General features: G+C 38.8%; 1 protein-coding gene across 1 annotated transcript in view; it reads left to right on the forward strand.

Moving 5' to 3' along the window:
- LOC112103401 (contactin-6-like) overlaps nt 1-25,030 on the forward strand; it is a 131,687-nt gene that overhangs the window by 36,466 nt on the left and 70,191 nt on the right. The window contains exons 3-4 of the mRNA XM_024195170.1: nt 9,698-9,901; nt 11,776-11,878. Of these exons, the coding sequence (XP_024050938.1) occupies nt 9,698-9,901; nt 11,776-11,878 (307 nt within the window). The remainder of the gene's footprint in view (nt 1-9,697; nt 9,902-11,775; nt 11,879-25,030) is intronic.

Raw genomic sequence — 25,030 nt, forward strand, 5'->3', positions numbered from 1 at the left:
CATACTGTAGAGTGTGCAAGCTCCACGCATGACATTCCATTGATGCCAATGGGATTTCCACATGCAAAGCATAAAATAAGGACCCACCATATTATTTATTATATTATTATTACTGGCAGCCGAATGTAATATGCATCTCTAGTGTTTTACATATTACAGAGAAAAGACTGCCTTGAGGAATTCACAGTCTTGTTCAGTGTGAGACAACGTACAACATAATATGGGAACTTTCAAGCCCAAGACAGTGTAGAAGAACTGAAACTAAATATACACATAGGAAATGCTGATAGTGAATACTAAAGAAGATCTTTCTATACTATTTTAAGTACAGATAATCCTGAGAGCAGAAATTCTTTCCCATCTCCCCCACCTCACTGCTAGAAGATTGGAATGCAAAAGCAAGAGGAGGGGAATGCAGGATAAGGTTCCAGCCGGGATCTTAGGTCCTCATGTTCATTGGACCCAAAAATAAAAACATGAAATAATGGAGGGGGAAAAAATAATCAGACTCCTAGGACGGATCCAGCCCCTGAGAGAAGAGACTATTTCTCCCACCTCTGACAGCAGTAGTGAACTGGGGGTTGGGGAACAAAAGCTCCGCTTGGGCCTCACATCCCACCCCACTGCTAGAGCTGTGAAGGTTTACAGCAGCTGAGGATCTGCCCTTCTGTTTTATAAATGTTTTGAAACTAGCCTTACCACTAGACCCACATTTGCTATAAGAAAAAGAACAGCGCAATGGACGCTAGTTCATTGCCAATTCTAAATTTGCAGTATGGAGATAGCCAGAAAGGTGCTCTTCTTTTAATGCACTTTAAACGTTATTGAGAGCACAATTTTAAAATAAACTGATTTCCCCAAAGTGTAAATACTATCATGTATGAAGTAAAAAAAAAGTGTCAGTTATGCCTCTAAGACTATTCATCCCCCAACCCAAGATATAATGGTTATCTTCCATTTCCCCAGCAGTGCAAAGAGAAATTGGCATCATCTCAAAAAAAGAGGTCAATTATATATTGGGTAGGAAGGTTGTCATGTAGAAAGGAGATAAAAATCTCCAGCAAGAAAGCAAGAGACCCTGAACACCTTGATGGAGTTTAAATAATTTGGCCAAAGTTTTCAGTAATAGCCTTATGGTATCTCAAATTGTGCACCTTAAAACTGCCAGTCACTAGCCATGCCTGAAATTTTCAGCCTTAATCTGTCCCTTTACTCACATTAATAGATAAAGACAGTAAGTTTTAGAGCAAAATGAATGTTACAATCAAGAATATCCTGACTCTTCAAGGCTTTTTGGTAGCTCTAGTCAAAAGAAGAAATTATAAGGAAAGGCTTTTTTCTGCCAACTTCAAAGTAAGCAAAATAATGCACAGCAGATTTCATCTAGGTTTAAAATAAATAACACAGCTTATAAATAACTCTTCTACCACAATATCCAAACCATCTTGCTCCTTTCTGCTTCTACTTCCATGTGGATTTATATACCCAGCCCCACGCCCCAAATAGAATCAGCCACTTATTACTAATTATGCTCATCAACACTCTGCAAGATGCAGCTGCTAAACTACCTGGACTGGTTAACAAGGTTCAGGAGGGTTGATTGTCATGGGAGGTGTTTTAAATCTCTCTCTCTGCCACAGTCTCTGGGAGAACTGTCAGCCACATCAGTTACTAACTCGTAATTCTGTGCAATTTTAAAAAGAAGAACAAAAGAAAAAATAAAACAGCAAATCTGAGGATGTTGTCCCTTTCCCCTCCAGTTATATACAGGTTAAAAAAGAAGTTGTGACTTAAAAACTTCCATTGAATTCAGTGGGAACCATGCATACAGCCACTAGGCCTTTCTCTTTTATGAAGGTGTATTCATGAATGGATAATATGTAACAGAAGTAAATAAAAAAGCTGTTAATTAATTCAAATGAATGCACCAGACAACAAGGATGTTAGTTTGTTGGAGCTGATCATTAAGGAAGTTGGATTCTTTTGTTGTTGAACTGGAACCAAAGACCCACTGTCACACTCCTTTACCAGTATGTGAAACCTGAGGCCCTGCTCCTTCAAACTATTACACAAGAGTTTAACTTTAAGCATCTGAGTAGTCCTATAGATCACAGAGGAACTACTCATAGGCTTACAGTTAGGCATATGCATAAGTGTTTACAGGATTGGAATCTAATTCCCTGTATGTAAGTACATGTTTAGCTTTCCTACTCTGATTTCAGTGGGACTACTCATAGGCATAGAGTTAAGCACATAAGTGTTTTCCATATTAGAGCACTAGTGGAGGCAGACTTTGCTCCATGTGTATTTGGATATCAGGGCTGACATCCACAAAAAGGCTTAGAAACCACTTGAGTAGGATAACTAAACTCTGGGTCTCCCACCTCTTAGGTGAGTGCCTTAACCACCAGACTAGAGACTCATTCTCAGACACTCTCTTTCTGGCCCTATGACTATTTAGGTATTTAATCCAAAGTAGAAAGCTACAACAGGAGACAGTTCTCCATCAGAATATCCCACAGCCTGGTGGGTCAGGCACATTCCTGCAAGGTAGAATATCCCCTATTCAAATTCTTTCTCCTGCTCAGTCATAGGGAAGAATAGAACCCAACTCACTTACCTCCTAAATGAGTGCTCTAACCACTGTGCTATAAGGGAGAGGGCACCACTACCATTTGTGTTTCTTGCAAAAATGCTTCTGGCACCTGATTCTTGGTGAGGGTTCTCAGTTGTGGATCCCAAGGAGTGATAGGTCTCTAAATCCCAGAATGAGGTAGGGTTTACGACATACCCTTTTCATCAGCAACTGCTATTGGCTTGCTTAAGCAGGGAGCCATCTAACATGATGGCTTTTGAAGATCCCATTCTTAGGCACCTATCTCTCCCCATACATTTTATAGTGACCCAGGCCAACCTAACTCAGGCTTTGTTGATGCCAATGATTTTCTAGGGACCAAAAAGTGAGCTGTTGTGATGCTCAGCATCTCAGTGCCTAAATCTCTTTGTGGATATGGGCTTAGGGCCTTTTTCCCTATGATGGGACTCCTGCACTAACATGGATCCCCTTTGAAGTGACTGGAGTCCTGTGAAGTTGAAAGGATCTGCCCACACAAAGTCAGTTGCAGGATCCGGGCCATTGCCATTGGAAGGCTGGAATCATTTTCTAGTATTTGGTGCCCAAGCACATTGCTTTGGGCAAAGACGAACCAGCAGTAACTGCTTATAGGAGTTGTCATTCAGTGCTTATTATGTAGCGCTTGAATATAATCAAAATATTTTAATCAAACTGGAACAATTACACTTTGCAAGCTTGTCTGAGAGGCTGACACCTCAGTTTTCATTAAAAATGTGAGGAGAAAATGACATGAATATATTCCCATTTTGCTGTGGATTTTTTGCTAAGCAAATCCTAAAAGTTTCACACTTCTCTGAATTTGATTTTCAATCATTATTTGCAGGCACACATAGCCAGGGGATACTCTCCAGGTGTAAAATTGCCATAAGGTTAGCAGAATATTTTTTATGACCTAAGGGTAAATCACACTCTGTTCCTACAGTACCCTGGGAATGAATCCAGCTGCTATTGTAGATGATTTTGCTTCAAAAGTTTGCAGAAAACCCCATAAATGTGGTTGGGACCAAGTTTCTGCTTGCCTGACACATGTGTGATGTGCCACTGAGCAGGATTCGCTCGTATTTAGCCCCATCCAGCAATATATTACACACTGGGTCTCTGATGGAGCCTATGCATAGCCCCATTAACTTCAGTGTAATCAGCTATGCTAGGATTTGGGCCAAAATGGAAAGAATATCATCTGCTAATAACAGAACTCTTCATTCTTTTCAAGATCTAAAGCATATTCTGGAGGGTGTGTTTTTCTTTTCAGAACAACACAAGATCTTTCTAAAGATATTTTATTAGTTTAAAATATGAACGAATGATGTAACTTTGCCTAGTTTTTAATCCATTGTGGGTTAGATGTGGATCTATCTATCTATCTATCTAATCTTTTATGTGGCCCTACCACATCTAGAAAAGACTAGGTAATTTTATGACTACTTATAATATTTCTTGAAATAAATCTCATATTTCAGGGAATAAGCTTATCGCCTGCAAGCGATTCTGAAAGGGCTACAATTCCCCTGACCCACCGTGTGCGAGACTGCATATTTTGCTAAATGCATTCATATTTCTAAAGCGTGAGATATTGTCTACTGTTGCAGAGAACAACTGAGTAAATTGACTAATAGTGAGATCAGGTATGGAAAATCCTCTACTCCCTAACTTCAGAAATTTTGTTTTATTTTTAATTTCATATAGAAGTAGTTACCCCAAAGGGAAAATCTCAAAGGTAGTGTTCTCTGAACAGAAAAAAAAAAAACCACCCCAAAATCCTCATCACTGCTGATGGGTAAAATGTGTATCCCGACCTGCAACACTGTAGTCCTTACACAACAGTCTCCAGAATTCAATAATTCTTCTAAGACTGTCACAGGTATGTTGATAGCAAGAGGTGTGATTCAAATAACTGCATTTTTCACAGAGATCCTGTAGATAAATGAAGAACAACATTAAAAAAAAAAAGATAATTGTCCCTTTATTTGACCTTCAGTGAATCAGCCTGCATATTTGCAACTTCCAAGCATTTTAATTTCAGTAGGCGTCATTAGCCAGGGGATATACTGTCAACTACTTTCTCTGTTCTTTTACTGGATCTTCACACCACTCCTATCTACTTGTCCAATATTATCTTACCAGACTCTTTGCTCAGTTACTGATAGTAATAAAAATGAAGGAAATCCTACAAGTGACAGACATCGTCTCTGCACACCTTTCAGTAATACACTAGTTTAATGACTCTGCCTTGAATCTGTTTTACCCAAAATGTAATGACAGGCGTGTACATTGTCTAAGTAGTTGTGCCTTAACTTTTACAGAGATAATAGCCCAGAAAATGTAGTGCTGCATTATAAAAGAAGCCTGGAAGTCTAGTGTTATGCCATACAGGAGAACTCTAGAATTTGGTATCTTGCTCTCCAGGGATTTGATCCCATTGAACTCAGTTAAAACTAAGGCTTCCTTTGACCTCAGTGGGAGTTGAATTGGCTGCTAGGCAAGTATGACCTCTGAGGGAGGAAGGAGGGAGGGAGGGGGTGGTGGTGAACCTCCAGTTAGAAGACTGGGAGCTCTAATACTCTTTCTACTGGGAGAAATATAGATTCAGATATGAAGGAGAAGGGCTTGCACTTGCTCCCAACTAAGTTAATGGGAAAACTCCCATTGACATTGATAAGCCCAAATACAATAATGTGATAGGGATGTGGGGAGATGCCTAACAAAGTGTGTGGTAGCTGAGGCTGACTGGAGACTACTGAGAAGGAGAGAGAGAGAAAGCTGACCCTTCTTTGCTGATTCATTAGGCTCTGAGATCAGCCTTATGGAAAAGCTCTATATAGCATGAAGCCAGTAGGATTTGACAGACATTTAATAGGATTCTGTAGAATTTTTCTTAAATTACATAGCATTTAGTAGGGAGTATGATCCTTTCTATAGTTTTTTTTTTAATACCACACTATTGATTTCGATAGCAAGAACATCATTTTCTATTACATTCTATGGAATGGCTTATAACCTCTGAACAGGCATTGGTTTTGTATTTTATTAGAGAGAACAGTGTCACTCAATTACAGACCTCAAAGTCGCAGTACTCCACCAAAAAAACTTCAAAGACAGACTCCAACGAGAAACTGGAGAATTGGAATTAATTTGCAAACTGGACACCATTAAATTAGGCTTGAATAAAGACTGGGAGTGGATGGGTCATTACACAAAGTAAAAACTATTTCCCCATGCTAATTCCCCCCCCTACACACTGTTACTCACACCTTCTTGTCAACTGTTGGAAATGGGCCATCCTGATTATCACTACAAAAGTTTGTTTTCCTCCTGCTGATAATAGCCCACCTTAATTGATTAGTCTCGTTATAGTTGGTATGGCAACACCCATTTTTTCATATTCTCTGTATATATATATCTTCCTACTGTATTTTCCACTGCATGCATCTGATGAAGTAGGTTTTAACCCATGAAAGCGTATGCTCAAATAAATTTGTTAGTCTCTAAGGTGCCACAAGTACTCCTCGTTCTTTTCACAATACTCTGTGCAACACGGTAGTCTCTGGCACCACACTGGGGCATTGGTTTAGTATTGCACTAGAAGAGAGAACCTCTGAATCTGCTGAACTACCTACACCACTTTCTAGATTACCCTAGGTTTATCCTGAGATGTGAAGTGGTCTATAAATCCAGTGCAAACCAGGGCTGACTCTCAAAGGTGCAACTCTATAAAAAAAAGTTGAAGTGGGGGGAGAACAAAAGTTAAAATGCTTAAGTCCTGCAGCTGAAGTGAAGGGGATACGAACAGAATAGTAGAAAGATGTTGGAGGTGTTATTCGTCCTTCTCACCCTTCCCCCCAAGGATGCACACTTGTGAAATCTGACGAAATCACGGTCTCAGCTGACTGCTTGCAATAAACATCGTTTCACATGAGTCACAAATCGACCTAAAATGTGGCTCTTTTCACTTAGGGCATTGACTGTTTAATTCAGATAGAACAAAATTAAAGTCTTATGGGCCAGATATTTAACTGTTTATGTATACAATCACTAATTTTCACAAACAGATACCTACAGGTGAGCAGAGCTATTAATTGACTTTTTTGTTTGTTTGTTTTGAGTCACTGGCAATTCCAAAAAATCAGTGGAAAAATTTCATTTTGGGTCAATTTGATAACACATTTTTTTGAAATTTCAATTAAATGAAATGAAAAAAGGCATGGGTAGAATGAAGCATTTCATTCAACCTGCAACATTACATTTCAATTTCAATTTTGATTTTTATTTGGGCATTTTTAATTTTTGTAATAAAGGCAATTTCAAAACAAAGTCATTTTGAACCAAAAAACCCCCAAACATTTCATTTCAAGAAAGCTCTTTGTCTTTTTGGATTATTTTTAACACAAAGAATATGAAAAAACAACTTGAATTTTCAAAAAATTTGATATTGCAAAATCTGCATTTTTCACCAAAAACGGTTTTGGCTCAGAAATTTTGCCCAGCTTTACATGTGAGTTCAAACTAGAGTTTGCATCAGAGTAAGTCCATGCACCAGCTGGCCATGCACACTTCTGAAAATCTGTCCCTATATATCTTTTTTAAGTACGACATTATTTTATGAATTGCCACCTATTCTAGGTTTATTGTATATCCAAATAGTGGAGTGTAATGTCTAGTAGTAAAACAGGCTTTAGCTACTTAGGGAAAGTGCCCTTGATAGGTCCCCAGAGATGTGTCGTTTCTAATTATACTCAGATAATGTTGTAGGGTGAGAATGTAAAACTCCAACAAACTACTGAAGTTTACAGACTTATTATCACACCATACTGATGCCATAACTGAAAAACATAAATTATGTTTTCAAAAAGGGGCTTGATGATTGGGGGTGGGGGGATATGTAAAAATGAAGCTGTTGGCAGAATGTTGTTGGCTCATGAATTATACATTTAAGAAAAGCTAAGCTTTGGATTTTGAAACTTCTAATTTACTGTGTTTTATTAAAAATAGAATTTGAGTACTCCTGCCACTTTTGGAACATGATAGAAAGAACTCTGCAGTCAGCTGTCAAACTGCAGGCAGCAGAAAGGAGCAGCTGTGGCAGAGGCAGACAGAAAACTTAGAAACAGAGGGGAAACAAGAGGAAAGGGGGTGAAAGAAAAGGGTTAGAAGAGAGAAAGGCAAGGAATTCAGTGCTGCATGGAGACCACAGCAAAGTAAGACATAGAAGTCAGTCATATAGGGGTGAGAGCTACAAGAGACCAAGAGGTAGATGGTAGCAAAAGGCATGCACATCGTCCTATTCTTAAAATAAATTATAGAAAAAATAGACAACTCAAGTATGTCCATTTGAGGCCCTCATTTCCTCCCTTCTTGGGAATCTGGTGATATACCCTTAAATCACCCTTCCCCCCCCCCCCATGTTGCTTAAAACAGAAGAGAAGGGGCCAATAGAATATTGGGATGAACATGGAACTTGATGGTCAGTATTCAGTATGCTCCTCCATTTGGGTAGTCAGTAATCTGCAAAATAGAGTCAGTTATCTCACAGTGTACCTGTGATAATTATAGCAAAACTCATGATTTTCCGTTACTGACCCAAAGGAAAGAGTTTTTAGATGCAGTAGTATTAAGGACAATCTCTTATATGAGCTGCCCTTCAAAGGTGACATAAATGCACACGTTAGGTCTTGTTTGATTCCATCAGTAAAGAGCAGCACTACACAAACAAGCAGTAGTTATACAATACTGGGTGTTGGTGTGATACCTCTCCCTATTTCCGTCTCTTTCTTTTTCCCTGGCAGAGGGGCTGGCACAGGGCACAAACCCCACCTCTTTCCCTGGAGGGGACAAAGGAGAAGTTGACAAAACTAGGTTCCTCTTCCTTTGCTTCATGGATGCCAGGGAGAGCCGAAGGCTTCTTCTTGTTCTCCTTTCTCTTTGTAGGAGATTTCTGAACTTTAAGTTGCCCAACACAGTGATCATCACTTTGAGTGTTATCCCTATTCTAAAACCTAACACCAGCCAAAATTACCAGAACACCAGTCTGTGCAGACAGTGTGTTAGCACAGCTGACAGTTGAACCCATCAGCAGCACCCAGGTATTTTTCTTAAATCCAAATGTCAGCAACAGTATGGAGAGAAGTTCATGGTCTCTGTCCTTATAGTGAAAGTCCTTGATGAGATTTGCCATAACTACTTGAGAAATCACCTCTCCCTCCATAATTGTGACCTCCCACAACATATACGTACCACCAGTAGAATAAAACTGTCAAGAATAAAACTGTGTGGAAGATACGTAAATTTCACAAGATCTGAATCTATGAAACTCTCTCCTAGAGCAGATGAGAAGTGCCATGGAACTAACTACCTTCCGAACTAGAAAACAAAACTCACACTAACTTACATTCCCAAATATAAATAAGCCATCCTACAAAAACTTATGCTAATATCAAACCATTTCTCCTACAGGGTGGAGAGAAACAGAAAGCGGAATTGTTGTTTCTTTTCTCAAATATCTGAAAAGCTTTCAGACACTGTGGTAATGGGGCTACAAATATCTAGAAATAGCTTACAAATGTCTCAATGAAGAGATGGGATTCAAATAGCCTACAAATATCTAGATGGATAGATGGGATAGAAACAAGCTTTTTCTACACACATATAAACATATTAAGCTTCCACAATAAATATAAGGATATGTGGGAGCCAAAATGCCATGCAAAGAGCAATAGAAGTGCCAGATATTTAGAAGAACAGTATTATAAATGGAAATTACTTACTAAAACAGCTTTTTCATGGCATTTCAGCACTTTTGTTTCTTCTTCTTGTTGAAGCCAAGAAATAGATTGGCATTAGAAAATGAAAGTGAATGGTGCACTTAAGTTATCCAAAAGTTGGTGAATTTCTGAAAAGGTTTGATTTATGTTTTAGGGCAAACAAATGCTTATTTTATCTGAGTTCATCCCAAATTTCTCCTGTAAGGATGACTGGATATTTGAAACTGGCTACATTTGGGTTAGACTCTAACATGGAATAGAGTACATTGGAAAGGATGCGTGATGAATATTTGATGTTTTCCAGACCTTTCCTATGCTTGGATCTTCAATGATAACCCCTTGTATGTTCAGGAGGATAGTCGTCGATTTGTCTCCCAAGAGACAGGAAATCTATACATCGCCAAAGTAGAGCTATCTGATGTGGGCAATTATACCTGTATTGTAACTAATGCTAAATCAGAACAAAGTGTTCGGGGCCCACCCACTCCACTCATCCTCCGTAGTGATGGTAAGTTCTTTTAATGTGACTATCTGGAAAAAAATACAAAACTTATTAAAATCATTTATTTGACTTTGATGTTAGCTATTCATTTTGAGGCAATAACAAATCCCTGTAGACAAACATGCAGATTCATACTTCTTATTTGGGTCCTGATCCAAAGATTCCCTTTTACCTTTAGTGGACTTTGGATCAGGCCTTAGTTGGTAAAATGAAGAAAGAGGGTCAGTTTAGGGTTAATTAATGAACACATCTACAGCAAGACAAAACAATGCAACTGAAAGAAAGCAAAAGAATGCCAGTTCCCTATTCTAATTTTATTCTTCCCAGGAAGGCTTATGTTTTGATTTGAATTTGACAAAGCTTTCTAAACTTAAATTCAAGCTATTGCTCAAATATAAAATCCAGAGGTAGCTCAAAACTAAGTGAGTCATTGGAGTGAGAAAAAAACAAACACCTTTTAGGCAGCTCTCTAAATAAATGTTCACAATGGGGAATATATAGCTGGGAAATCTGTTAGCAAAGTTTTTTGATGGGATTGTTTACCTAAATTGTAATCCCTCATACTGCTTTCAAAGTACTCTGATAAACTAACAAAATACAGCAGAAGGTTATGTTCCTAGAATAAATAAAAGGCAAACACTCATTATAGGGAAATATTTCTGCCATGAAGTTCTGATGGTATTTTAATTCAGAAGATAATTTTTTGTGTTGTTTGAGTAAATACCACAGCCCCCAAACAAATGTATAGCTTCATAGCTCATAAGTTAGTTATTTTATATAAAACATAGGAACAAACACCCTATGTTTTGCTCCTATTCTTCTTTGCCCCTTTCTACCAACACGCTCCTTTTATCCTACCCTCCTTCCTCCATCCATATTTTTTCCATATCTCTTCTGCTCCTTATCGTCTTCCCTCTTTCTTTACATTAGGGAGAGTAGGGGCCTGATCCAGAGCCTACTGAAATTCATGGGAGTATTTCAATTAACATCAATGGGGTTTGGATCAGACCCCAGGCCAGTGATCTCTGAAGCACTGTGCGACAGTGAAGAACCACACACATAATGTTAATGAAATTCTTGTTAAACATAAAAAAAAAAGCATTGGTTTATATCCAATATGGGATATGGGTGAAGACATTGGATCGATGGAAATATCTGAACAGATTGGTTAATCCTAGTGCAGTGTACCCTATCCCTATATAGATAGGAAGTTCAACTTTAAGCATATTGGCTAAAAATATAAGCCTACAATCACTGCAATGCTAAACACTTCCAAACTCATCCTATTCACAGTAAGCATTGCAGATGCTAAACCCTTAGTCAGATTTTCCAAAGTGCTCAGTACAGAAAATTGGGACCAGATTTTCCAAAACCTTCAGATCCTGTTTAGGTACCTAAATGAAATGGTCAGATTTTCAAAAGTGCTCAGTACCCAGCTGTTTTCATTGTTTTCATCTTCACCCACATCTCATACTGAACATTAACCATCTCGTTTTTAATATTTGACAGCATTGTGGTTAACACCGTGTGTATTAGTAGTCATTGTTCTGAATGGGAGCTTCTGGGTGCTGAGGTTTTTTCAAATATCTTGACCCACAAGTGAAATTTACCCAGGGCAAAACCTATACACTACTTAAGATCCACATAGACTCAAATAATTCCTGGGCCTCATGGTGGCTGCTTGCATAGGGGTAAAATTCACCCAGAACCCCAATCCTACTCCCTCTGAAATCATTTTAAAAATGCTGATTGATTCCCATGGGAACAGGATGAGGCTCTAATTTTAGAAATAACCACATCCTTTCTTTTACACTGAAATCCTGTTGTACTAGACAGGTCTGACACACAACTGGAGTGCTAGCTGTTTTGATGTTCAACAGGTGTGATGGGAGAGTATGAACCAAAGATTGAAGTACGCTTTCCAGAAACAACATACGCAGCGAAGGGTTCATCTGTTAAACTGGAATGCTTTGCCCTTGGAAAGTAAGGAGTTTTGTTTTTGTTTTTGTTTTAATGTTTGCTATTCAACAGTGATAGTCACAGTGAATTGTGAATATCTTTAGAATGCTGAGTCAAGTAGAGAATTTTTGATTGGTTGTCATTCAAATGTCAAAAATACCTAGATAGGTCATTTAAAAAAACAACAATTATTTTGATTTATTATTGTTTCTGTGTTAAATATTCACAATGATGCAAGCCAGCAAACAAACAAAAATCTGAAGCTGACTTAGTGGCCGGTTTGTTACAAACTCAGAACTAAGACTGCATTCACTGAAAGTTTCACCAAGCTGTCTAAACCTTGGAAGAAAACACAAGCCTTAGTTTAGAACAATCTTGGGCTGATTTGCAGTTTTGCATCAAGATCATGTAAAATGCTATGTGAAACCAAATTTTGTGTTCAAATTCACATCTCAGAAGAAAACTTGGGATGAACCCATATGGATTGAACCTGAACGTATGCTAAGGGACCTTCCAAAATGGAGCCACTGACCTTTGCACAGTTTACTTTATAATTACTGTTGAGAGGTGCTGATTATCTCTTGAGAGGTGCTAAGGATCAAACCTCACATTATAGTCCATCGGAGTTATAGGTACTCAGCACCCATCAGGATTGGACCATATTCTCTAGGCATAGTATTTATAGGAAACTATTGTGCTTGTCCAAAGGAGTAGTTGAAGTAGCTTGACTTTCTACCTCATACTTCACAACATGTTGTGCAGTAAGCCACTCAATCAGCAATAGAGTGAGCCAGATCCTCAGCGGGTGTAATTCAATGTATCGTCAATGGAGATGTCCCGATTTACACCCGCTGAGGATCTGGCCAGTTTCTAAGGTATCTTGTTGCATGATTAATTGGCATTTTCAAATAAAAAGCATGTTCCTGTTTTGAATATTAAAAACAATTAACTGACATTTGTAAAGGATAATTAGAGATAAACTGGAACTGCTTAGAGATGGAGAAGGTGTTATGTCCCCTTCTCAGAGTACTTCAGATATTGCTGGGAGTACAGTTCTTCTGAGAGATGATTGGCCCTTTTAGCTACAACACGGGTCTTTCTAAGAACAGTGTTTATTAAATGACATTGAATTGACTGTATCTCCTATGACAGATACATTTTGGGGGGAAAAACATGTAATGGGAATTTGCTATACACTGTAGTGAATCTCTTCTTAGATTGGCCACCAATGCTCACCCCACCATAATGATATGCTTTCATCAAACACAAGTTATTCAGCTCAATAAAGGGATAACAGGATGAAATTCTATGGCCTGCGTTATACAGGAGGACAGACTAGATGATCTAAAGGTCCTGTCTGGCCTTAAAATCTATGAACTGCAGGAAACTGCAATTGATTTATTTTCCTAATCTTAATCTCTATTAATCTCCATGTCCAAGGAAGACAAACATCCCAGTCGAGCACTCAAGATCTCTTCCAACATGTCCTGTAGGGATCTGTGTATCAAACAACAGTCAGTTAACTCAATAAATGTAAAGTGGGTTAAGAAGACCAGAATGTTCCCTGTGTATATATTTTCTCTAGAAAAGCCAAAATAACCTCAGATTGTTGACTTCTATTTAGTTTTAGTTCACTTTGACAATCTGTTTTAAGATGCTGAGTTTTTAAATATTTAGAGCTTTTCCAAAGGTTAAAAGCCTGAGTTGTAGAGAAGACAAATTAATCAAATGTTCCTGCGGAAACCACTTTGAGAAGAAGAAAAATAAAATAAATTAACAAACAAACAAACAAACAAATGAATAGGAGGGAAAAAATCACTAATTTTTATGACACTTTCTCCCAGACTAGTCTTCTACATGTAACAAATGTGATTCCCCCTCTGAAATACTGTGATTTTGCTTTATATACTTACAGTTATACACATTTAAAGCCTTGACTTAAGAAAGAGTGGGTGAGTCAGTGTTGGCTTTACATTTCAAAGGTTTAAGTATGAGTCTTATCAGATGTATGGTGAACATACGACAGAAAGAGATACTGGCTACATGGAGACATCTCAAAAGGCATGTAAGTTACACATTAAAAAAGAATGTTGCCATATTATTTCAGGAAGCCCAAGAAGGGCATAATAATGTGGTGCATGTGGCTTGTTCACATTTTGGGCACTCTGTAAAAAAAGTGAACGTGATCTGACTATCCAAAAGGAGGTGTGGCTAAGGCCAAATCCGTTAAACAGTATGGTATTCTCTGAGTTATGTTTAAAACAGGGAGCAAGTTAGAGTTGTTCAAAGCAGCTTCTGCTACTCCACATATTTAATCACAGCTGATATTGGTGCTGGTATGGTATCTTTGGGGTACATTCAGTAAGTAACAGTGACTATTGAACAATAATAAATAAATAAATATGGATATCATTGATACAGTACTGACAATATGTACTTAGTGGAACAAGTGTGTAATGGATGGGTGCTGTTTGGTGTTCAAATCTGTGTAATGGAGTTTTAGGAGAATTTTTCCATTATAGATTTGCTATAGTACAGATATACTCTCTCTTCCTTTATGCAGTCCTTGATATTTTTAAAACGAATTCAGCCATGCACCGCATTTGTACCAGCATGTGAATATGTGAAAAGACACCATTCCAGAGTTGACAGGCATGTATGAGTACAGCAGGAAAAAAAAGTATATTATGTGCATCATTCTTAAGCAGGTTACATAGGGCCATATTATTAAAGGAAGTTAGGTGCCTCAATATGCAAATATGTGCTCAATGGAATTTTCAAAAGCATCGAGGTTCCTAACTCCCACTGATTTCAACTGAAGTTAGTCACCTATGTAGAGATGGGCAACATTTTTTGACTAAATTCTCCTCTTGACAAAAATTTCAGATTTAGGTCAACCAAACATTTAATGAATTTGTGTCAAATTTGCTGAATTGGTAACCTGTTCACCCACCAAAATAAATAAATAAACAAACAAATAAACAATTCTAAAAAAAGTAAAATGTGCTATTTCAAATTTTATAAAGAAAATGTTTTGTCTTTTCTATAAAAATGACTTCATTTCAAAATTTCCTTTCCTTTTATTTAAAAATATGTACATTTTAAAACCTCAAAGTCAAAATAAAGCATTTAATTTCAGGTCTAATAAAATATTTAGTTCATTCCAAAATGATTTTTTTTCAATTTATTTGTTTGCCAATAATTTCAAAAAAATGTTTATTACAGGTCAACCTGAAACATTTTTTTTTCTGGAACTGTTAGCAAACTGAACAATCACTTAGCACACCTCTAAGCCTAGGTGCTTTTGGAAATCCCACAAGGTGTGTATAGGAGCCTAAATACTTTAAAAAAAAAATCTGGTGCTTAGTATTGTCTATACATATCAGCTCAATGTTTTTTTAAATACACCTCTTATATAGCTCAGATGTTATGCGGTATTGTCTCTCTTGGGCTTCAGAACTGCATTCCCATTATTCACTCATATATATTCATACTGTTAGTCCACTTGGGTTGGCCAGTGCCATCAGCTGTCAATGTCTTTGTGCTCTGTATTACAGAGATCTTTCACACCTAAGCTGGTTATAGACAACCTGCTGTGCTATTGCGCTCCAAAAGCCTTAAATGAAAGTACTTTCACGGTGTTTAGAGAAACACTACCTTTTCCTTTTCTGGAATATAAAACCACACCAATGACTGCTGCTCACAAAACACATTGGCACTCTAAGATATAAGAGCATGAGATCAGAGTTAAGACTGAACTATAAACATTGTTTGTATTTTCTGACTCCTGAGTCTTTTGTTCTTAGCCATCCCATTGTATTAACACCAGTTTGATGGATTCTAAATCACAATAAGAATGAAGTTGTTGACTTATTGGCAATTCTATGATTAGACTTCTCTTGCCAAATGCTTCTTTTTGCTTATATGCAGTGATCTAACATTTCTTTCTGAAAGAATATTGACTTTTTATATATATCTTTTCCTCGCTACAATATTTCCTACACCCTGGACACAGCATGTAAACTAGTATAACAATGATTGGGACCTCAGGTAATTCTGAAGCGTCTCAATGAAGAATTAATAATTTTACCTTTTCTGCAAAATTTATGGCATAGTGCTGCAAATAACAGTAAAGAACAAGCATTTCCAATCCCCAAAATGCTAATAAATATCACATTAACTTCTAATTTCATTTTTTTCTGTGTAGCTTTTCAATACTAGCGCTGTAGCTGTTAAGAAATAGCCCAAAAAATGGTGTTAGATAAAGACCTTAGCCTCTATGCTATGGCCTTTTATTTGTTTGGTAACACTTTGGGGCACTGTAAATAGTAAGTAATCATTATATGTTATTACAGATGGCAAAATGAATATAAGTATAAATATATAAAAAGGAGATTATAGCTGAAATGTTCACCCTTAACTCTAGTGGGTGCCACATATATAATAATTGAGAGTGAGAAAACAATACCATGTAGAAAATTTCAGTTACCGAAATCTGCCAGAAACTAATAATAGAGATAAAATTCATCCAGTGATTTTAAAAACTAAAGGACTTGTGGGGAAGCCTGGGGGTAGGGGTGGGGATCGTTAGAATTATTCTGCCTCCTGAGGTAAAGTCTCTTGTTGAACAGCTGCAATGTCAGAAGAAAAAGTTCAGGTAATAAGTACAGCTGCATAATAAAATGTCAGTACTAGAAAGAATAATTTACCATTAATTGTAATTAATGGACTTAATATTTCATGACTTCAAAATCCATTAGTCTTGATTTGGTTTTATTTGCCTTAGTAACGGTGATTCAAAAAAAAATGTCATGATAGTTTAGATCAAGATAATTAAGGTGGTATTCTATTTATTATTATATATACAAGGAATGATAATACATTAAGAAGTGGGATAGCGATGGATTGGTGTTAGGTTGATGGAAATACAAGGTACGTCCGATGATGTCCGTGGACTTACTCTTCGTGTAAACTAGTGTAACTGTAGACTGAAACTGTCTCGATTATTATTATTTATTACAGCATGGTTAAAAACATTAGGTAACAGTGGGAATTAGAAATGACAAAAGACCTAGAAAGAGGTTTTATTTTATCAAAAACTGTTTGTCTATCTTTAGTTATAAGTAAAAATAGACGTTCTGTTGACTATCTTTTGGTTGGATGGTTCTGGAAAGTTGAAGATCAAAGGATAAATTTAGCTTCCTCTGTCTCTTACATTATTTGACTAATCACTGGCACTGGAACTTGCCCCTCCCCCAATTTGTCCCCTGCAGATTTTTTTTCCATCCAGCAGAATAATAGATTCTGCCAGGGATGTGCTGCAATTATACCTTTCACCCAGCAGGAGCTGCTGTGTTGTCAGAAGAGAGGGCAGCTGGCTTACTACCAGAGCAGCCACCTTCAGAGAGAGAGGGGGTACTTTGGCCTCACCCCTCCCCCTCCAACTTCTTCAAAGGTTCCTGTGTCTTGGACTCTAATAGATATAACCAATAGTGAAGTACCTGACTGAACAAAGACCAATTAGTATACTGGGCGGGGGGGGGGAATCCTTGCAGAACTCTGTTTCACTGGCAGTTTGGCTGCCAAGAAGAAAGCAATTTTTTGTCACAATAGATCTCAGAAATCAGCAAGTTGAATTGCCAAGAAAGTGAAGGTGAACAGAGCATCAATATTAGATTAACTCAGTTGAGATGGTTTCCCGGTGGATGGAGAAGCTGCATGTACGTTAGCTGTTCGCAAAATATTTGAAGGACAGAAATGTACCTCCAAGCTGAAAAACAACATTAATATCAAATTATAAAACAAGCATGAAAGACCCCCATAATTAGTGATGAATGGAGTATCTTTCAATTTGCATCAAGCATGGAGCAGGCAGTATTCAAAAGTAATTTTCAAATCATGGATCATCTACTGACAGTGAATCGTATTCTGGAGAATACAAGACTCTGTGTATAGCTTCCCAAGACCATGAAGAAACCTTTGACTTTTAGATGGAAAATAAATTAGTATTGAAAGTGTTGGGTGACCGGGTGGGTTGGAGGACACAAATATCATGCATCACCATCAGATGAATAGCAGTTACATTTATGATTAACTAGAAGGGTGAGCAGAATAGGACAAATGAAGCAATTAAATGTGCTTTAGTTTCATCATTTTACACAGAGGGAAACTGAAATTCAGAAGAGTTACTTGACTAAATTCCCATAGCCACACGGCAACTCAGTGGCAGAACTTGGGATCTAAACTTCTGAGTTCCAGCCTTGTGTTCACTCCACTGAATGTTACCTCCATGCAACATTAAAGGTCACATTTTGGATTTAACTGTATCAATAGCGCTAGATATTATTACTTTCATTATGCTTTTGAAGGGGTTTACTGCAATAAAGGATCAGACTCATTGCCTTTAACGCCAAAAGGGACCATCATGATCATCAAGTCTGACCTCCTGCACATCACAGGCCACAGAACCTCACCCACCCACTCCCACAGTAGGCCCATAGCCTCTGGTTGAGTTACTGAAGTCCTCAAATCTTGACATGAAGACTTCACATTACAGAGGTTCCACCATTTACTCTAGTTTAAACCAGCAATGACTCAGGCCCCACACTGCAAAGGAAGGCAGAAGCCACCTAGGATCTCTGACAATCTGACTTGGGATAAAATTCCTTCTTAACTCCAAATATGGTCATCAGTTAGACCCTGGGCATGTGGGCAAAACCCATCTGCCAAACACCTGGGAAAGAATTCTCTGTAGCAACTCAGAGCCCTCCTCCTCTATTGTCCCACCTCCAGCTGTTGGAGATATTTACTAATAGTAAACGTATGTCATTATAGTCTCATCATACCATCCCTTTTATAAACTTATCAAGCTTAGTTTTAAAACAAGTTTTTTGTCCCCATTCTTCCCTTTGGAAGGCTCTTCCAGTGCTTCACTCCTTTGATAGTTAGGAACCTTCACCTAATTTCAGTTTGGTGGCTAAACAAACAAATGGGTGGGGGAGGGGGAATAATTTCAGGCTCAAACTGAAACAAAAATGTTTCATTTTTTTTAGCAAAACTAAATGTCAAAAACAGTTTTGGTTTGATTTTGAGTTTTTAAAAAGCATTTTAATGTTTATGTTTTTGATAAAATACATAACTTCCAAAATGAGACACCTTTCCAGAAATGCTTTTTCACCCTGACCTGGGCCAAATGGGAATAGGAGCATGCTTACGTGTTGTGAAAATAAACAAAATGGCTCCAAAACAGGCACACATGCTGCAAATGCAAAGTTCACTTGTATTCTGAGTGGGATAACCCTGTTCATAGCCATTCCCCATATAGATTATCTCTGCTAACATCAGAAATAATCCTTTTGGGAGCCTGGGCATATGGCCATTGCTGGATCAGAGAACTTACAAACACATATATGGAGTCTATATAGCTCAGGCCCTTTGACTCATAACCCAGAACACTTATCATGGGGGGGTCCCCATCATCTTGCCACACTTTTTGGACATTGTGTCTATACTTTCCAAACATGCTTACTAACTATATAAAAACATGCAAGCTCTAGCTAACTCTACACACTGATACTCTGCTAGGATCTGGTGGCTACTGAAATAGAAGACAGGGAGGACCACTAGAAGGCTCCCAATCTTTTTTAAATGATATTCTCCAGTTCTAATATGCTAAAAATGGGTTGGACAATTTCTAGCCCATACTTCTGATTCAGGGAATGGATATTTTGGCTTATGCTTTGCACATTAACTGCTAGAGACAACGAATTCTTAGCATTACACAGAATCATAGAATATCACTGTTAAAAGGGACCTCAGGAGGTCATCTAGTGCAACCGCCTGCTCAAAGCAGGGCTAAGCCCCAGACAGATTTTTGCTGCAGATCCCTAAATGGCCTCCTCAAGAATTGAACTCATAACCCTGGGCTTAGTAGGCCAATGCTCAAACCACTGAGCTATCCCTCCCCTGTTACAGCACCACTTATAAGCTCCAGGGGGATCATCTCCATCTCCCTGTTGCACTGCTTGAGGTGGATCACTTGATTGTTGTCACATGTCTGACCAAACATCTCTTGCAGAGGAATGGAAGCCTCAGCTCTCCAAGTAATCAAGCGGAATGATTAGAAGTTTGAGCCCTTTAATTATTATGCCCTTTGGATCTTAATTCTTTCGTGTGTCAGTATTTGATGCAGACATTATAGCAGCTTTCAAATCTCAGCTTTGTCTCATTTGTTTAACCAGGCATGGTCTTAATTATCTAAGCTGCAAATTTAATTTTATTGTGAAGTGTCCTGAGATGCAGAGCATGAAAGATGCTACACAAATACAGTGTGATCGACTGGCTGTTATGCTATATGTGCCTTCATTTCATGAAGAGATGGAACTTTCCTATTGGTGCAGACTATGACGTTACAAACACATTAAATTGAGGCCCAGTGTGATAAGACTTATCCCCCAAAATCAAATATTTTTGTCTTCTTTTCTATCTAATTTAGTAACTTATGGATTTGTGACTCTGCGGTCTGTGCTGTAGAATATGAATAAAAGTAGTAGCTGTGCCCAGTGTCCCTAGGTGCTCTGGAGCTCTGAAACAAACTATAGATTTATGTTCACAGACACACACACATTTATATACTGTGTTTTCTTATTTGGGAAGTGCAATACTTTTTTAAATTGTCCTCATTGTTCTTAGACATTACAAATCTTTCCAATCCTAAACAATTACTTAATTTAGTCTGTTTATTGTTATGTATTAAATGAAAGCAAAGGTACATGAGTTGATTGTTAATAGAGGAACAAATATTGCCCCTGTTTTGTTGTGGAGGGCCTATTTGCAGCAGAGCTAATGCAACTGTATGTGTCGGAGGTAGTGGGAGGCTGGGTTAGAAGTAGAGGGACAGGACTTTGGGGAGCCAACACAAGGGATGCATACCCCCTGTGTACTAGGAAGACCAGCTCCATTGAAGCTCCCTGCACACTACTGCACAGTGGAGATTTAAATCCAGATGGGAACCGGGGAAAAGGCTGAGCCTTTGGAGTGGATATCTGATTTCTGGGGCAAGTAGGGAAGGAGAAACATTTATGTGTGTAGGACCGATCTCCTATTATGATGGAGACGCCCGACTGTGCTTCGTAAGAGGCCTTCACAGACCAAAGATCTGGAAAGGTCTGGGTGCTGTGTGATCACTTATGAGCTGGAATTCCTGTTACGCTGAAAGTCCATAAAGTTGCATTCACACTATTTCACCATATTCATGCCTTCTTATGTATTTTCAAGGGGAATGACAGATGAGAAGTGGACCTCAAGTGGCTGGCACTCTATAATCCTTTTTTGTGTGTGCTTCTTATATTAAACCTGCTCAAGACTTATTCCCCTTTGGAATGAATGCACAAGAGATGCCTCTAAGGGCAGGTCTACACCTACTTCCTGGTCCGGCCGTAAGCAATCGATCTTCATAGAATAGAATACCAGGGTTGGAAGGGACCTCAGGAGGTCATCTAGTCCAACCCCCTGCTCAAAGCAGGACCAATCCCCAGACAGATTTTTACCCCAGTTCCTTAAATGGCCCCCTCAAGGATTGAACTCACAACCCTGGGTTTAGTAGGCCAATGCTCAAACCACTGAGCTATCCCTCCCCCCAAGGATCCCGGAAGTGCTTGCCGTCGACGCCGGTACTCCAGCTCGGCGAGAGGAGTGCGCGGCATCGACGGGGGAGCCTGCCTGCTGCGTCTGGATCCACGGTAAGTTCGAACTAAGGTACTTCGAATTCAGCTACGTTATTAACGTAGCTGAATTTGCGTACCTTAGTTCGAAGTGGGGGGTTAGTGTGGACCAGGCCTAAGTCTTCTATTATATGTGTTTGAGAAAGGAAAAGTTAAAAAAAGGGGAAACACTCAAGGCCAGTCTGTGATATCCTAACTCACACTGAGTATACTTTACACTCCAAGCACTCTCACTATTGTCAGTGGGACTACTTATAGTGTTAGGTACTACTCAGTGTGAGTAAGGGTACTACAGTCTGACCCTTCATGTTATGGTGATTCACTAGCGTTTGAGATAATTCTGATCTTAAAAATAATGAACACAAATCCTCCCATAGAAAATACTTCCCATTATAAAGGTCCAAGATTGGCATTTGGACAATTTTGTGTGTGTGTTTATCAATACTTAAGCTCCTTAAAGCACTGACTTTTAATAAAAGTGACTAGCAGCAAAAAATTACTTTCTCTTTGTTAAGGTGAATTTTAATTTACCCATTTTAAATCCATTCAGTGTTTCCTTTTTTTTCCTCCCCTTAGTCAAAATGTTTCATTTGGCCCACTGTAATAGGTTGCTACTAAGAGGTTCTACTGTAATGAATAGAAGCTCATTGGTAACAGGGTGTCATTTAAATCTATAGAAACCAGATAAAAAGCTGCCTTGTGCAAAAAATAGTGATTGAAGACATGGAAAGCCCATGCTAATGAGTTACCAGAAAAAGCCAATGGAGAAATGCAAACCTTCTCAAACAGCCCAGATAATGCAGATTCTATTTATGTATGATAGGCACATAAAAGAAACACTGATCCAACTATAGACTGCAACAGCAGTCATTTAACCTATAATTTGGGTTGGAGAAGGTCTGCTGGAGCTGCTGTCCTCACAAATGAATTCTCAATATTGATAAAACTAGGCCATTCACTCGGTCTAAGCCTCTGCTATGAGAGAACAAAGTACTGTTGAGTATTTATTGCAATTACTAATTTAAATAGAGCAAAGTTGATGAGCCAAATGCTGACTTTTACTTCTGTCATCCTGTAATAGTTCACAACAGAGGAGAAATGCATTTCAATCGCGTTGGTTCAAAGGAAAGGGGGAAGAAAAGAGGAGGAGATTTTGTCTTGAAAGATCCCCAAGGAAGTAATTATAAGGATCTGGCATGGATAAGGAAAACAGGAGGACATCTTCAGCTCAGGCCTTGCTAAATCTGAGTTGACAGATTGACAGAAGAGGCATTTTTCCACAGAGCCCTGCTTCTGGCCTTGGTGTCCGCTGAAGACTTTCCTTATTCATGAATAGTGATTGCTAAGATAAAACAAACCAGGAAGAGGGTAGGAAATCTTTAAATAGTCATTTCTGGATAACAAAGTATGAGTGAATACACTTAATTGTTGTTTCTTTTTTTGTCTTTTTCCACCCTCCCCCTCAATGGTTCCTACTTTCTCATCTTTTTGCCAGCTAACCCCCGCCCCCAAAGATACAGTTTTAAAAAGTTTAGCAATTCATCCATTGTTTAATATGCAATATCATTTTTAAAAGCCTGCCATGTTCTCCTGCCTGTTATCAATGGCCTCAGTCAATCTATAGCAAGATCTACTCCAACTAAGCTTTTTCGTAATCTTGATCACAATAATGAGGGGACAGGCCTTTTCTGCACACTAGCTGCATTTTTTACATGAGCTTAAGAAGCAGTGTGTTTTGCAATAATCCAATGTACAGAAGCAGAGCCCTGGATAACAGTGAACAAGTCTTCATCTGCAAAAAAGAGAGTATAACCTCCTGGAGAACCACAAATAATAAAAGTAATCATTTTACTTTGTAATAAAACGAATCAATTTACAACCACTGCTATCTGACCATCTAGAAGATACTTGGGGCCCAAAAAGCCCTGTAGGTTACAAACCTGCACAAGAAAAGAGGGCATAGCACATTAATTGTGGGCACTGATAAAATCTTGGTTGCTTCCTCCAGGTGCTTCCCCTTGCTACTTACATTACCTTAGTTTTAATTCGGTTAAGACTCCTTCAGTTAGCTCTCAGCCATTTCCCAGTCTCACTTCGATGTAACTGAATAAACTACTCTGAGGGGTCAGATTAGAATCATATATATTCACTCAGGGCTGTGGCTAAATGCCACAGTCAGGCCCAGAATGAATTGCATATAACTGGACACTGGCTGTGTAGGCAGCATAGTTATGATGAAATACTAAGATAGCTAGATAGATCACTGAGTTCTCTAATAGCTCTTAGAGGGTTTTCAGCTAAAGTTCTGGTCTTGATGCTGTTGGGGTCCACTAGGCATAGCTACCAGGTAACTCAGGGGAGTAGAAGGCCAAAGAGCCGATGAAGCTCTTCTGCTCTGGGCCTATCTGAACTCCCAGACTCCATTTTGTGAACTCTCACCTACTTCTGTGCTAACTGCTTACATGCTGAAGCAGAAATGTAAGGGTCAGCTTTTCTCTAGCCTACAGCTGCTGTTTTGCTCAGACTGCTGTAAACAGGCCTTGCAAGGCCAAAAGATAAGCAGGCGAATGGGAACTTTTCTAATTGTAACTGCTACAGGAGGGAGGGTGGGAGGAGTAAGAGGGAGTAAGAGGGAGTAACAGAACAAAGGCTTACACAGAAACAGTTTGGAGTATAAAAGGTAAAAGTTGTTCGTATGTGTTGCACTGGATTTGAGACATGCTGGTCTCCTAGTGCCATTTCAGAGCTCTGAAATAAACTTGGCTTGCTTTCTCCCCTCGGTGTCTTTATTGGTGCCAAGCACACCGGGCGACGGACCCCTGTTTGCCATCTCGAGGCCTTTTTAGGCAGGCAACAATGCTATACTTTTCAGTTTCATATAGCAGAAAAGAGCTTAGGGTAAAAGTCCTTCTGCTGCACAATTTATCAACTTCTGCCAGCACTAGATTGCTGAAAACATTTGCAAAGTTTTCAGTGCGTCTGGTCTGAGTTTTGAGTTTGTAATGGTACCTTAACCAAGTGAGGTTTGCATGATTTTGTCTTTCATTCAATTTCATGGTGCTGTAACTGTAAATTGTTCTGTGCACATTTGTTTTTTTCCCTACTTAGATAATTATATTTCCATACAGATAACATTTGACCTCTCTCTCAATATAATTAGACACAGACTCATACACACGATAGCTCCTGCTCTACAAGTTGATACAGGGCCGGGACCCTGACTCTCAGAGTCCAAGCTCTAGGATCCTCCCTGCAAGGTGGGAGGTTCCCAGAGCTTGGGCTGCAGCTCAGGCCCGAACGTCTACACCGCAGTTAAACAGCCCCTAAGCCTGAGCCCTGTCATCCTGAGTCAGCCAGCTGTGAGGTTTTATTAGCAGTACAGACATAAACAATGAGGCTCTATGCAGGAGCAGAGATCTGCCCATGAAGAGGAGCATGCAGGATCAGGACATAT

The sequence above is a fragment of the Terrapene carolina genome, unplaced genomic scaffold, assembly GCF_002925995.2.
Source record: "Terrapene carolina triunguis isolate 2854851 unplaced genomic scaffold, T_m_triunguis-2.0 Scaffold89, whole genome shotgun sequence".
Classification (NCBI taxonomy): domain Eukaryota; kingdom Metazoa; phylum Chordata; order Testudines; family Emydidae; genus Terrapene; species Terrapene triunguis.